The following is a 17,167-nucleotide window of genomic DNA, read 5'->3' as shown; positions in this document are numbered from 1 at the left end:
AACAGAAATGTTACAAGTTGTAAAATAGAAGTTCATAAGATATTAATAAAAAGCATTGATATTGTAAGATTGATTAAAGCAAGAATATACCTTAAGAGTCTTCATTCCAGCGAAATTAAAATACCGCTAATTTTACATTAATTATGTGATATCTTCAAATAGATAAAAGATAATTGTAATATGGAACAAGAGCGCCCTAGACAATATCATTTTACATGAGAAACCGTTATCACGACTCACTTATCTGCTTTCGATTTCGAGCCATTTTGAAAATCGGCATTTATTTTCGCGTTTCTAAACAGATGAAAACATAAAGCCACTAGGTGACTTGTGATAACGGTACCTCACGCAAAATAGTATTGTCTAGGGCGCTCTTGTTCCATATTACAATTATCTTTTATCTATTTCAAGATATCACACAATTGCTGTAAAATTAGCGGTATTTTAATTTCGCCGAGATGAAGACTCTTAACTGATTTCAAGGAATAACAATTGGTGCAGTCGAAAGTGATTTAAAGTTACGCTTCTGAATCAAGATGGCTTCTTTTGGCAATTTCGAGCCCTTTGCTGTAGAAATAGGGAGAATCCAGATCTACATAGAACGTTTTGAACAGGTGACTTTATCAGCAGCTTTACCCGAAGACCGAAAGGTTGCTACGTTTTTAGCAGTAATGGATACTCTGGCATACGAAGAGTTACGAAATTTGTGTACTCCAAACAAGCCTGCAGAAAAAACGTATGACGAATTAAAGAAACTCATGTTACTTCACTATGGAGTCAAGGCAAATGAAATGGCAGAAAGGTTCAACTTCTATCAATTAACACAGTTGGAACATCAAACAGTAGCACAATTTGTATGACTTTGAAAAACATAGAGAATGTGAGAGGAAAAGGGAGATCCTAGAGAAAACGCATGGATACAATGTTATCCATCACAGATTCATATACCTTAGAATCAAGTCACACTAACCAAATGACTATCCCTCTTTGGAATAAAGAGAAGAACTGATTAAAAAGATAAAAGTAGGTAATTGCATCATTTTTTTAAGGAACACTCTACTTGTATTTCTTGGCTCTTCCCGCGATTAAGATTTTTGCTGTCACCTACTGCAGTCCTATTAGTCTGCAAGATTGGATTAATTATTAACAGTTTACCAATCTATGGAAGTTGTATTATTCCATTATACTTACAAACTTGCCTATAGTAATTCAACACAGTGCTGTTATAATCGTCTTCAGTTTGTTTAAAAGGTAAAGTTAGGGGAAGTCCAGTAGAGTAAGAGTACTTTTGTTATGTTTCTGTAGCTGCGTAGCAGTATTCGGACGTTTCCTTAAAAAATTCCCTTAATTGACAAAAATTTTCCCTGTTCTTACGAAACTTTCCGTAGTTGTTCAGTGTCAAATTCCTATGATAGAAGTTATGTGATAAGATTAATTTAGCTATATTCAAGGAAGTGCAACCCACATTTGTTTCATTTATTTGTTTTTTACTCTATTTTTTAAAGTTTTCGTTTCAGTTCTTTTCTTTCTTCTTCTTCTTTTTTACAAAAAATACATACAAATACACCCAGCCAAAAATGGAAACAAATTATGCTACTTTGAACAGATACACACACTAAAACTATTGGAATTGTATTGTGTTATTTCTGAAGAACAAAGAAAAGCTTAAGAATTTATATTGGTCAATCAGTCAGCGCAAAATTTCCCTAGAGTTTCACTTTTCATGGAAAAATTCCCTTTTTCCCTTTTTGCTAATTTTACCTACGAAATTTTCCTAGATTAGGGAAATTTCCCTCAAACTACAAACACTGCTGCGTAGTTAATTCTTTCCTACGTTCAGAAGTTAAATAAGAGGAAATTTAATGAACTGCCACTAAACCAACAGGAGGCATACTCGATCTACTTACTATACGCAACTATAATAGAAAATTGATGGGTATTATTCTTGAGTTGAAATTCACAGTTTCATTTGTATCATTCATTTGTGTCGCGTCCTTTGATCAGCAGCGAGACTGTATAGCGGAAGCCCTACACTTTAAAGTGACAGTTCAACTACTGTAGTGCATTCGATGCTCTCCCAGTGTGAATCGAACTCGTAATCTCATGGCCCACCAAAGGCCCACGCGCTAGAAATTAAACTAAAGAAAAAAATTAGAATTTCACGGTGTCTAACACCAATAGGAACAAAGAAAAAATGCTGATAGTGGTCATTCATGTTGTCACATTATGATGATTCGATTTCCAAGCTTTGGAATACTATATAGGAATAACTATTGAATACAAAATTAACCAGTATCTATCAATATAATACTGAAATCGGTGGCGCTGATTTCTCTATAACTTTGGGGATGCGTTCAGGTTTGTCAGATATTATTAAATAAGATATTAGTGAGAATTTTAATGCAAATGCATCGGACCAAGTAAACTTGAGATTGGCCTAGGTCCCCCGTCATGATTGGAATAGTACAATATACTGATTAACAATATAAAAGGCACTTAATTGTTGCGTCTATGGCTTTTTTTTCTAAGTTTCACACTTTTCCAGAGAAGTAAATGCATTCTTAAGTGTTTTTTATATACGTTCTTGACGGTTGGCAGATGAGCCTACAGTTATTCCGTAATTATAATTATTTGAATAAAGAACACAATTGCATTTAAAATTTACATAATATTTATAAGTTTACTTACCTCTTAAGAACTTTTTTGTACGAACGATCTAAGACTCTATCACTGCATAGTATATTAGCCGGAATTGGAACTTGCCATTCGTTGAAATTTCGTTCTATCACAACCACTACAGGATTATCTTGGAATTTCCTCCATGCTTTGTAGGTCAAAATTCCCGTAATGATCACGCATATTGTGAAAGAAACACCCCATAACAATCTGTAAAAAAGACAATGTTACATTGGTAATTACTAGTTTTAATTATGCGATAATAGTTAATTGATATAGATGTTCGTTAAATGATACATTAACTAGAACAATCTTGTACACAATTACTGGACCAGTGTTTAGTCTCTGCAGAGCACTGAAAAGTTGTAGACTCTATAAAAAGAATTTGATTTATAGGAATTAAAATTTTCAGTTGTTATTACACTACACTATTACTATTGCTTTGGTGTTCGAATGAAACATAGAGCAAATTCAATAAAAATATTTTATGTTATAATACACATACAGTGACATTAATTATTGATGTGTACAGGGTGTTTATAAAGATTGCACAGATCTGTGAAGGTATTTACGGCATGGAATATATTATGACAAATAAGTCACACCTAATGCTCTGATTTCAAAACCATTAGTTATTTTACCTTATCACATACACATTTTGTACAACCGAGGTATTAACATGTAGTACATAGCATGCGTTATACAGGGTGAGCTCAAAACTATTTCCTTCTTTATAAAGGGTGTAACTTTAATACCGAAAGTGCTATTCTGCTGAAATCTTCACAATTATTACATAGACTCATAAAGATTTTGGTGATGTTGATTGGAATTACAAACATTCGATATGCGTCCTACGTGTTACGTGAGAAACATCGAGACGATAATTCAGCTCCAACTTCACCTTGTTAAGCGCAACTGGTGTACTGGAGTTTGTAGCTGCACTGATGCATTTCTGAAGATCTTTCAGGACTCCGGATAGTTGAGATACATAGAACAGATCTACCAGATGTTCAGGAATGCATCAGTGGAGCTATAAATTCCATTACACGAGGTACGTTTCATAACATATGGTTAGAGCTAGATTATCGTCTCGGTGTTTCCCATGTAACAGGTAGTGGCACGTATCGAATATTTATAATCCCAATCAACACCATCAAGAACTTGGGGGTGTAACAACTGTGAAAGAGTTTATGTAACAACTGTGAAAGCTTGAGCGGAACGGCACCTTTTGGTTATATCCTTCACAAATAAAGAATGTGTTTGTGCTTACCCTGTGTTAGGGTTTTTGCTTTCATCAGCATCTGCAAAATGGTATTTTAAATTCCTAAACTTTCAAAATGTGCTTTTCCCTGTGAAATATGTTTTTGTGAATGTAAATTCGTTCTGTGGAGACCAGAACCGGATAACAGCGCTCCTGCTTCTTCGATCATTCATATTGTCATTATCATAGGTTTTCTTCCATTATTGGCATGTCACTTGCCGCAACTGAGAAGCTTCCATGCTCCACGGTCTTCCGCTAACCTCTTCGTTTTCACGTACGATTTTTCTGTTTTCATATCGTCCATTAACAGTAGTTTCCTTCACCCTTTCTCTCTCTTTCCTGCCACCATACCCTCTAGCACGTCCCTTATGATATAGCTCCTCCTTAGCCAATGTATCAACCAGTTTCTCTTCCTCTTCTGAATAACATCTAAAATTATTCTTTTCCCCCACTATTTCTAACACCCTCTCATTTCTTTTCCGCTCGACCCAGCTAATTACCTCCATTCTTCCTCACATCCTGAGTCCTTGAAAAATTTCGAATCGTCTTGAGAAATGTTACTTCGTAGCATGAGAGAAAGTGATTCATGTGCCTTCTTGAGTGTGTATTCTGTTCTGACTTCATGAACAACAAGTCAAGCTTGAGTGGTATCCAAGACAGATGCACTCCTCATTAATTAACCCTCAGAATGTTCTGTTACCGCCCTTACATATTAAGTTAGCAATAATATAGCAACTTGTCAAAGTGTTGGACAAATGTGGTCCTTAGAGTTGAGGTAACTCAGTGCTAAAGCACTTCCTTCTGGGATTCCTGGTCCAGTCTCACCTCGCGCCAAGTGGATTTTTTGATGGACAAAACCATGTGCATTCATTTTCTCGAAATTATTCCGTTAACTCTCACTTTCTTCTCTTCTTGTTTCGTTATCATCACCAGCGTCTCCCTTAGCCACTTAGCATAAACACCAGATGTTAAACATAAAATAGTATTAGTATTTGTTTAAAATATATAGCTCACACATTTCTCTTGTTGTCGAATACAAAGATTAAAGATCCATTTCTCATGACCCGTAGATTCAAAGGGTCATGAAAGATCCTGTGTTCAAAAGTGCATTGAAAACTTGAAGATTGGGGTATAGAAATCATTTATCAATATTTCCAACAACTTTAGATCAATATCAAACATAACCGATTCGAATAGATTGTGAAAAATATGCTCCGAAAAAATAGATGCATTGGAATGTCACATGAGTTTGAAATTAGGGCTATATTTCCTCTATTCTCACCTTTCCCTAAACCTCAGGTGCACTGAGCAAACAATAAGGATAAAATTTCCACCAAGATATTGAAGAGATGGAAATGAGGTATCTTTCAATGGCGCTTGTTAATGATGGCAGATTACTGTTGGTGCTTAGTACAATATTACCCACACGATCACAAGCGCAGGTCGACATAGCGTAGATTTTCAATTGAACGATGGAGCAGATAATTGTGCCTGGCGAGTTTCATATAGTTTCAAGTTTCTTTGAATTATTTGTACTTGTTTTCATTACATTTTGTTGTTGATAGTCCATGTTATACTGGTATGATCATATAATATTGTCATTGATACTGAATATTCATTACCAATCAGTAGCTGATTAAATATTACATCTGCACATTGTAGAAAATCCTTACGTGATACGAAAAAAAAATATATTGAAATAGATTTAAAATCAGTATACCAAAATTAGCTAAGAGCGCCTGATTTACCTTATGCCTCAAAACAAAAGTTTTAGATCGCAGGCCTGTGACGTTTAGGAGGTGAATCTACTCAAAGAAACAAGAAAAAATCCAGTAAATGTTTCCTCGGAATCGCTTTGTTTCAAAGATAGAGGCTACAGAAAACACGAGAAAGTTAATTTTGGAGAACAAAAACTTCTAAAACTACTAATCACAGATCCGAGGCGACATGTTTTCGTCTTAGACAGATGATCTGCTCTATCGAAAAATGAGTGTTTTAGAACCCTTAAGTTGCATTGAGAGGGATTTCCCAAAGAAAGTAAATTATTTCCGGATATTCCATTAGGAAAGATAAATCCGATTCATAACGCTTGGGGCAAGTAACAAAAATTCATTGACATCTTGACCGGAACCAAGATGGCGAAGGATCTTGGTGTATTATGGGTGGTTGCATAATCGCAGCAAGAAATTACTGTAGTAGATAAAGTGAAATTAGATAAAATATTAAGTTCAATATCCGACGATACCCTGAGGGCTAAAGGAAATAGGTAGCTAATGAAAAGTAATGATTAGGGAAGAATTTTTGGATTGAGCGGAAGAAGCTGGAGAAGGTCGTACTACCCTTTAAAAAATCACGGACGCGATCTTGTTGACTACGAACTCATTTAGTCTGGGATCGAATTTGGGACCCCTGGATCGAACAACAGTAGCATTATTTCAGATTTTGCCAGAGGAGAGATGAACTCTCTGTGTGTCGGTACAGTGTTGTAGGATTGTGGCTAAGTATCATTTTATTATTTATTGTTTTATATTTTCAGCGTTGTTTTCATTCATGTTGTATTTTACTGTTTAGTTCAATTAATAGTTACAGGTTCGTATTATAATTATTTCAGTACTATTCCTTTTCAGTCATTCATTCAAAATTTGAGTTCTGCTACTTGACTTTTTCTCAAGTGTGCGTTCGGAAGATAGTTCCACGAATAGTACCGAAACCTTGCGGTGTGTCACGCATAAAGCGAAATATTTCTATGACTTGTGTAGAGGGCACGCCTCAAATGTCGTTGCGGCTACTATAATGTTTTTTTCATTTGTCAACATAATCGCACTGGAATACATGACCTTCATCAGTGACGACGTTAGAAAAGTAGGCGACCATAAGTAACTTTGCGTAACCACCCAGTACATGTTGTATTATAATGTAGGTCGAGTGATATAGAACTACAGTATTATTTTTAGTATACAAAAATGTCTGCCTCACACATCGTTACAAAAAAAAAAAATCTGATTGCCAACACAAAAAAACTTGTGTCGTCACTGATCTTCAATGTATTATTATTGATATTGTGTTCTGCGAATTTCATTGAGTATGTATGTCGCAACCGAAGTACGTGTTAAACTTCTTGTTGATTAACACACGCCATTTGTCTTATCTTATCAATCAACTATATACGGCTGGCAATGTTGTTGACAAGAAATAATTATGTGAATACGAATTGGTAGAAAACTTTTATGAAGATGAGTGAAAGAGATCGTTTTGACTTCTTTTCTAAAGGTTAAAGATACGGGAACATTAACTGCGAGAAATATGAAATTGAAATAACACTTTTTTTTTTTTTTGTTTTAACGTTCTCTGTTTAGTTTAAGATTAATTTTATAATTGAAAACAACTAACTGTTCAAAATATTTAACGTGGCGTGTGATTTTTTTTTTTTTTTTTTTGTAAAGTGAAATAGTTGCTTCAATATAATACTAATTGAATAATCCTATTTGTAAACTAGAAACGTATCTGTGCGTCGCACTAATTTCTAATAGTAAAAACTTTAACTAATAGATTTTGCTACCATGTCCGTGAATCTGGCCACACCCACACCCGCACTAATTTTAAAATATATGCCAGGAATTAGTACTCACTTAGTACTGATGGCTTGTAATGTTTTAAAAAAATGTACTGTTACACAAAGTCAAAAGACAACAACAACAACAAAAGATTCTGGATGGGTCACCGAATTCAAAGACTTAATGGATTTATCTTATGATAAAAATGAGGGATCGATTGTTTTCTTTGATGATGCCGCCATGAAAGATTGTCGAATACACTGTATATTGGCCTTCTGATAGTAGCACTAATTTTCTTTCTATGCGGTATCGTCAGCACTAATTTAACACTAATTTTGTGTACGAGTTTCATTTCAATGGGTTGAGTAAATGGAGCTAGCGTGAACCTAGCGCCACCCAGAATCTTTTCTGTTTTTTGACGTTTGAGTAACAGCACACTACACTTCGTCAGCATTAATTGGCACTAATTTTTGACATGTTTTAAAATTGGCGTGAATGTGGATGGGCCCAGGTTCACGAACATGTTGTGAACTCTGCTATTGCTCTCCTCTGGCGGTATAGTAGGTGTCGCTAGCGTGCAGGCGATGTACCAATTTAAAACTATTGAGACGATTTACTGACAACTTAGAGCAATATTGTGTCAATTTAATAAATTTCAAAATGCGATAAAGAACACAACTATATTTTGATTTGAGCGTTAATATTTGTGTTACTGCATGATGATTGGTGACCAAACTCTAAATAAATAAACACTTTTGTTTAAAATAAGCAAATACAACTCTTAATAAGAATAGCGGAGCCTAAACAAGCATTCAATAGGAAAAGGAGACTCCTAACATCAAGAAATGTGTCGTTGGACGTTCGAAAACGATTTATTAAGACTCTGGTATGGAGCGTGGTGCTTTACAGATCAGAGACATGGACATTGAGAAAAGCTTAAATATCCAAGCTGGAAGCACTTGAAATGTGGTGTTGGCGCAGAATGCTGCACATATCATGGATCGAAAGGAAAAGGAATGAAGACCTACTAAAGGAAGCTAATGAAGGACGACAGATCATGAAGATAATATTTATTCAAGATGGCGTCCAAGAGTAGTGGTGTAAATTCTCAAGCTGTTGATAAAAACAAGATAAAGTGTGATGAAACCTGCGGTAAGTGTAAGAGAAATGTTAAAAATGGCATTTTGTGTGTATCATGTGACAAATGGTTCCATTTCAAGTGTGGAAATATCAATAATGGTGACAGAAATCATAAAATGAAGGAACAGCTCGAGTGGTTTTGCCCAACATGCACAGAACATGGTGGACCAGTAAACATTGATACTTCTACTTGCGATACCGATAGTTTGCTAGAAATTATACGTGTTATACAGGAAGACTTAAAACTACTAAAAATAGAAAATGAAACTTTACATCAAAGAGTTAAAGCAGTAGAGCTAAACCTTGAGAAGAAAAATTCATCGAAGTTTGAGTGGTCAAAAGTAAGTACTAGACAAAGGGGGTCTAAATTTCATACAGGAATGACGCCAGAGTTTCCATTAGTGTGTGAAAATAAATTTAGTGTTCTACAGAATGTTGACTGTGAAACCATGAACAACTCAAAGTGTTTGAAACAGAACAGAACCAACAGTAAAAGGACAATGAATAACGCCAAACTTACAGTGAATCCGGCCTTCAGTGCGGTAGACAAGAAAATAAGTGCAAGGAATAAACCTGGAACAGAACCTCAAGTTTTTGTATATGCGGATAGCAATGGGAGGGGTCTAGCTGAGCAAATGAACCTCAATCTAAAACACAAGTTAAAGGCACAAGGAACCATTAAGCCTGGAGCAAAAAGTGCAGAGGTATTAAGTGAAATTAACTCTAAAATTGCAAATAAGGAGAAAAACTATGTTGTAATGTTAACCGGTACAAATGATGTGGCTTGTAACCAAGGAAATGAAGTTATTAAGAAAATTAGAGGTAAGCTTACTGAGCTAAATTACTGTAAAGTAGTGGTGGTAAATATTCCAAATAGGTATGACCTTATGGAAGACTCATGTGTAAATCAAGCTACTAAGGTCACTAACATGAAGCTGCAATCTTTGTGTAAACACTTCAGAAATGTGAAAATGGTAGATGTAAGTAAATTTGGTAGAGAAATGTTCACAAGGCATGGCTTGCACTTAAATAAAAGAGGAAAAGAATTGTTAAGTAATGAAATTTGTGATGTAATTAACAGTGATATGAGTAATAAATCTAGGTCTCAAGCAGCGTTACCAATACCTTGGGAAGCAACTCAAGGTAAGAAGAATGTGGATGAGGGCACTTCTTTTTTAGTTCAAGGGTAAATTTAACGCAGCGAGTAGGCTTGCGTATCTTTCATCAAAATGTATAAGGGTTTTCCATTGGGAAACAATTAACTATGGAAATTTTGTTGACGGAAATTCTGAAAGATGTAGATATTATTTGTATAACCGAACATTGGTGTGCACAAAACAATATAGAAACTATAAATTTACCAAATTTCAAGCTAGCAAGTAGTTTCTGTCGAGAAAAGAAAACAAGGGGTGGTTCAAGCATTTTTGTAAAACATAGTTTAAAATTTAAAGAATGCACTAAGTTTAAACATATAAACGATGAAAAAAATTTTGAATGTTGTATTTTGGAGCTCCCAGTGGAAAAAATTGTAATGATCTGTATATATAGGACACCGGATAGTGAAGTTGAAATTTTTGTGCGTAACTTAGAAGTAATACTTTCACATTATAGTGGTACTAAATACAGCCCAGTAGTAGTAGGAGATCTAAATATGGATTTTTTGAAAGATATTGATGTAAAGATAAAAACATTATTGGGTACGTTTAATTTAAAACATTTAATAAATAAACCTACTAGGATAACTCCAACCAGTATATCAGCACTAGATCAGATTATTCTAAACTGTGACCACTTGAGCACAAGGGCGCAAGTGATTAGTACCGGATTTTCTGATCATGAAGCTCAGATTGCTGAAATATGTGATAAACGCTTCTCTGTAACTCAAAAGTGTAAGAAATATAGTGTAAGAACTTTCAAAGTTACAAGGGTATTCAGTAATCAAAATATCAATTATTTCAATTATTTACTTAGTCACGAAACATGGGAAGGTGTACTTTCATTAAACAACGCAAATGATATATATAATGAATTCATAAAAAATTTTGCTTACTATTTTGATATAGCTTTTCCTAAAATGAAACTCGTGTTAAAATCCCAGAAGAAGGGACAATGGGTTACTCCTGAAGTACTAAAAGCAAGTGCAAAGCAAGTACTAAATTTACATAAACTTAGTAAGGTTTTTAAAACAGGTTGTGCAAAGTCCTACTATAAACAATATAAAAAAAGGTACAAGGAACTAATTAGAACGACTAAAAGGAACTACTACCAACTTAAACTTGCTTATGCATCGAATAAAACTAAAACCATGTGGAACATTATAAATAAAGAACTAAATGGTGGCAAAGAGACACCATATGTGGATACAATAATACATGAAGGGAACAGTGTATCAGACCCAAGGGAAAAAGCAGAAATATTTAATAATTTTTTTATAAATGTTGTCGCAAAAATTATGGATGATGATAAAGTAAATAAATGTAAACAGAATGGCCACAAAGTAGTTACTGTAAATAATTTTAAACAAAGTTCAAATAAATGTGAAAAAACAATCTTTCTACAGCCAGTATCAGAAGATGAAATAGCAAATATAATAAAATCTCTCAAAAACAAAAATACAGCTGGAATTGATGAAATCTCAGATAATATATTGAAAAGATGTTTCAATCAGGTGACAAAGCCACTTTGTCATTTAGCAAATATATCACTTACAAATGGCGAGTATCCAGAAAAGTTAAAAATTGCGAAAGTTAAGCCCTTGTTTAAAAAAGGTGAAAAGCAAAACATAAATAACTACAGACCAATATCTCTCTTACCTGTCGTTGGAAAAGTTTTGGAAAAAATTATGTATAACAGGGTAATTAATTTTTTATTGAAAGAAAATGTTATCTCAACAAAACAACATGGCTTCCTTAAAGGTCGATCTGCAAATACGGCAATATTTAATTTCATTGAGAAAGTAAGAAATATTATAGATAAGAAAGAAAGCTGTATAGGAATCTTTCTTGATTTGTCTAAAGCTTTCGATACAGTACAACACAGTTTACTTTTGAACAAACTGGAGAACTGTGGAATACGTGGTAAAGCAAGGGACTGGTTTGGTTCGTACTTAAAAAATCGTAGGCAGGTCGTAGAAATAACGCATAAGAATAATAACATTGTAGAAAGCTATTTATCAGATGAATTATATATAAAACACGGAATTCCACAAGGATCTGTTCTAGGGCCATTGCTCTTCCTTTTATATATTAATGATTTTGAGAAAAGCATATCTTCGGCAGATGTTACCCTTTTCGCTGACGATACCACTCTGCTAGTGAGTGGAAAAAATGAAAAATTATTGGACCAGAATGCTAGGCAAACATTAAATGAAGTATCTCTTTGGATGAAGAACAATAATCTTTATGTTAATGTTGAAAAATCCATTGCTATAAATTTTCATAACAAGTGCAGTAAACCAATATACCCTAACCTATATCTGAACCAAAATAAAATTAACTATACAACACACTGTTCGTTTTTAGGTCTTACTATAGATCATAACCTGACATGGGAATTTCATATAGAGTCAGTTATTAATAAATTAAATAGAATATGTTATGCACTAAGGATTATTAGAAAGAAGGTAAATTTAAAATTAGCTAAAACCTTGTACCATTCGTGTTTTAACTCTATCTTGCAATATGGTATCATGTTCTGGGGAAATTCAAGTCAGAGATTTAATGTTTTCAAAATTCAGAAGAAAGCCATAAGAATACTTTGTGATAAGAAGCCGAATTTTTCTTGTAGACATTTGTTTAAGGAGGTCAATATACTACCTCTGGATAGTTTATATTTGTATCGTCTCTTTTTGTATTTGAAAGAACACTCATCGGCAGTGGCGTAGGGAAGGGGGGGGGGCCAGAGGGGCCGGGCCCCCCCCAAAGCGGTCCGACAATGTACTTTGGTACTTTGATGTTTGTAATTTTTTATATATTTTTATGTTTATATACTTTTTTGTTTGTAATTTTTCTATATGTACCTATAACAGCACTTGGGCCCCCCCCAAACACACGTCCTGGCTACGCTACTGCTCATCGGCATTCGTAACAAATAAGGATGTACATAATCATAATACGCGAAATAAGAATGATTTTCATTTGTGTAATGACCGGTCAGCAATGTATCAAAAAAGTGTAAGTTATGGTGGTGTTAAGTTGTACAACATGTTGCCTATTGATATAAAGTATGAAGCAAATATGAAAAGGTTCAGACAAAAGTTAAAATTATTTCTATTAGAAAATTCTTGTTATACGATTGAGGAGTACGTAAATATCATGACAAGGTGATATTACTTTATTTTACTCATGTAAATTTTTTGTACATATGACGCATGTTACACTTACTTGAGGACATTCCTCGTACTTGTAAGTTCATACAAAAGAAATAAATACAATACAATACAATAGGATAAAGAAGAAACAACATACTTGGCCATCTTATTCGGCACTCCAATTGGATCACCGTGTTCATAGAGGGAAAGGCAGAACCTTATTAAAGTATAAAACAGCTCTCCCAAGGGAGAGAAAAGTTTTAAAATTTCCATGTCGCTTAGGATTGCCATACTTCAAAAATGAAAATGAAATTACGAGAATCTTTGAAATTCTTGCAATGAAAAGAAGTGTTATATACTAATTGACTTCCTTCCATTAAATAGAGTTGTTCAAGTATTACGTAATCACATTTTTAGTAATTTTAGTAAACCTTCTCCTTCCTAGTCAAGCAAACGTAAGGAGATGATTTACCCCTTCCCCCTGGTAAGAAAAATTATTTCTCTCTCTCTGTCCGTTTTTTTTTTTTTTTTTTTAATTTCTCAGCATCTGTTATGTTTCGTCGCTTTCAGAGTCTGTTTGCTCATTCAAGATATGTTTCTTTTCACACGTTTTGTCTGTTCGTTTTTTTTTCTAACAGTTAATTTATTGGCAATATTTTCTAGCTGCTTTTCTTATTTTCAAAGAATTTCTTTCCTTGAATTTTTACTTTATTTTAAACCTTTGTCCCTGGCCTAATGAAACGAATGCTTCGTTCAATGCCAAGGTAATTAAATCCATGTTTTATGTATTCAAACTTTTTTTTTCAACTTTTAATTTGCCATACTCAGAAGTTGAGGAGAATAATTATATACCTAATCCTGTGAAAATAAATACACTATAATATTCCCTTTCTTCCTTCCTTCCTTCGCCGAAATCCGGGACATTTAAGCGTCCCGAGAAACATTTTCGGGACGAAGATCTCAATTCCGTGACGGGCCCGGATTTTCCTGGACGAATGGCAACCATAATATTGCCCACCAATCTATGGCTGAGGAGAGAAAGAAGAACGAGCATGATTTTAAGTTGTAGTGTACAACGAACCGAAGTATCAGAAGAAACAACCAGTAAACGTAAGCATTATTACCAAACGTTAAGTTACAAATGTAATTAAATATAACGGGATTTCTTCTGAGAAAGGTATATGTATATTTAAAAAAAAACTTACCTTGCGTTAGTTATTTTGCAGTATATAGAATTTGTCCCATGCTTAATAAATAGAGTTAAAAAGTTACTTTTTTAAAAATGTTTTCTCTTGTATGCCGATGAATTGTTTCTATCTGGGATAGACCTATATACATTTTGATACGATTTGAGACACTACAGTTATTTATGAATCAGCTGGAGGATGAACTACGGTATTGGTAAGTCATTGTATAATCAAATTTCGTGTTTCTGTTGTGATCTCAGAATATGCTTATGTTTATTTAGTGTATTTTTACATTTATTATTATTATTATTATTATTATTATTATTATTATTATTATTATTATTATTATTATTATTAGTAGTAGTAGTAGTAGTAGTATAGACGGAAACTCGATAATATTTACAATTTTCGGATATTTAGGCACCAAAACTCCAAGCTCTTTCTTTGTTCAGTATCTTTTCTTCCTGTTTTCCACGCGCATTTTTCTTTTGTTTCACTTACCATCTACATTTTTTCCTATATTATGCACATTTTGTGTGCAACGTCAATGTTTTACAGTACTTCTTCAATAATATTTATATTTCGTAATAACTGGTGCCTCTGGTGTTTGCTTGCTGATATCTATCTCTAGTTTGTAAAAGAAGAAAATAGTGAAAAAAAGAATTACCTAAACAAATGCAGACTACTCTGGGCGTAACTATGCTATGTGAAGTTCAATACTCAATGTCATAAAAAAAAATATTGATTTCCCGTTAAGCAGCTTCTACTAATATTCTATATTAACCAGAAATGTTCCGTACTCACGCTCAATTCGAACCTATCTCCCCTTGCTAGTAATGAGCTCAACTAAGCACGAATCCCAACGATGTTATTGAGTCTGAGATACATTAAGGATAGCGAGCCCAAGTTAGAGGGAATACAAAATAAAGTGTGCCTGAGGTCTATTGAGATTTCAAATTAATAAGCGCTACTCACATCGACTATCGAGCTTGATCCAAAATGGACATCTCATTACTTTAGAGATAAAGTGCAATAACACAGAGATGATTTAGAATAAGAATTTAATAATTTGATGTTTAGAAAATAAGAAACATAATTAAATAATTACAGAGCATTTTAAGGACGGGTATGATTTTTAAGACTAGGCTAGACATTATTATTTATCTTCTGATAATGATGATAAGTGGAACCTCTGACTGACAGAATGATGGCGTACAAATTACTAACGATGAATAATTTGATTAATAGAGTTTTGGTGTTAGAATGGTACTTTTTCTACCCGGAAGAGAATCCGGCAGTATTTATATGATTTTTTTGTCATATTAACATTCTTACACATTCTTTGTGAACTATTTTAGTTTTAGAAGTTATAGTTGTTTATTTGTATTGTAGAAGTCAAGACATTTAAAACTTTTTGTAGGGTTATGAATTTCAAAGAATATTTAAACTGCATTCACATTATACATTGCTTATTGTGTATACATTTATTTAAAATTTCAATTAAATATTTTGTTTTATTACACTGTGATATAGAATAATATACATCGACATTTTCTTTGTGATCTTTCCATTATGTTTCCATTTTCTTCTCAGGGCCATTTGTGCATTATTTGTGAACACATGCTAACTCTTACGACCTGATATATGGCAAAAATTTACTGTACCTTTGACCACAAAGGAATTTACAATGTACGACAAAAATCTTTTAATCAGCTTTAAAGAAATGATGTTCTGTTTGATGAGTATGTATGTATGTTTCTCTGCAGGTATGTTCGTGATTGTATCGGCAACCGTTGGCCATATGTTGATGTGGTTTTCACTAATTGAATAAGTTAGTTCTAAGGATGGTCCTTAGTACAAAATATTTGAAAAAGGATAATTAATTAAATATAGAAAATCAAATAATTCCTGCAACACCTCATGATAAAAAAAATATATCCTAAAATAAGAGGCAACCAGATGTTCAAAAAAGTAAGGTGGGTTGCATATATCAAAGGGTTAAGAACTTTTTTTGTAGCTAGCTTTCTCCAAATGATATGCTTAGGCCATTAACGATGTCACGACTGCTAACATGCCAGTCTTATTCAAGTTTTGCTAGAATATCATCCACTTTTTTTTTTTTTTTTTTTTTTTTTTTTTTTTTTTAATGAGTCGCTTACTGCGAGTTACTTTTGGATACCAATATTCCCAGGATGAAAGCGAATGAACCATCTTTCGGGCTGTTGTTTTCCATAACATATCTCGTTCATAAACAGAACAAATTTCTTCACGGCCTACACAGCATTTGCACCTTTATCAAAATGAAATTGTAAAATGTAGCGCGTTTTTTCGGAAAATTGACTACGTGATATTTTGATGTAGTATTCACTTATGTAAGGAGCTACCCTTAGGGAAAGTTCTTACCTACGAAATACACATTATTTCAATAATTTTGATAATCCATTATTGCGAATTTATTCACGCATGTTTCGTAAGGAGATGTATTTTATAGGAAGTTAATGTTTTACCTTTAGTTTATGTGTTGGAATAACGAAAATGTGAGAAAATTCGAAAACTTAAAAGAAAAATAACTGACCTCAAAACCACTTTGACAAGGCAGAAAATTAAAACTTTTTAAAACATGAAGTGACTTCTTAGAAAAGTACTAAAAGGCAGAAAATAATAATAATAATAATAATAATAATAATAATAATAATAATAATAATAATAATAATAGCTATTATTATTATTATTATTATCATTATTATTATTAAGCGGTTAAAACAAAATAATTTACTACTAGTATTGTCTATTAAAATGTTTGTGAAGTCGAATACAAGCCAAACATATTAGTGCTTGATAAAATACCATTGAAATAATTATACATTAAACATTAATTAGTTAGTAATAAATTGTAATAGTAATAGTAATAAATTATGTTCTCCTTTTAAGTGCTTTATTATTATTATATGCTTTTTAGTGGTTTTATTATATTCTGCCTTTTAGTGCTTTTCTAAAAGTCGGTTCATATAGGGTCTAGTTTCTTTAAAAAAATCTCTTT

General features: G+C 33.3%; 1 protein-coding gene across 1 annotated transcript in view; it reads right to left on the bottom strand.

Moving 5' to 3' along the window:
* LOC145669002 (sodium channel protein Nach-like) overlaps nucleotides 1-17,167 on the bottom strand; it is a 192,482-nt gene that overhangs the window by 137,517 nt on the left and 37,798 nt on the right. The window contains exon 2 of the mRNA XM_081737368.1: nucleotides 2,689-2,886. Coding sequence (XP_081593494.1) covers nucleotides 2,689-2,886 — 198 coding nt within the window. The remainder of the gene's footprint in view (nucleotides 1-2,688; nucleotides 2,887-17,167) is intronic.

The sequence above is a fragment of the Thermobia domestica genome, chromosome 1 (genome assembly GCF_964235325.1).
Source record: "Thermobia domestica chromosome 1, izTheDome1.hap1.1, whole genome shotgun sequence".
NCBI classification, from domain to species: Eukaryota; Metazoa; Arthropoda; class Insecta; order Zygentoma; family Lepismatidae; genus Thermobia; species Thermobia domestica.
The sequence above is the reverse complement of the archived record's forward strand: the minus strand, read 5'-3'. Positions and strand labels throughout refer to the sequence as shown.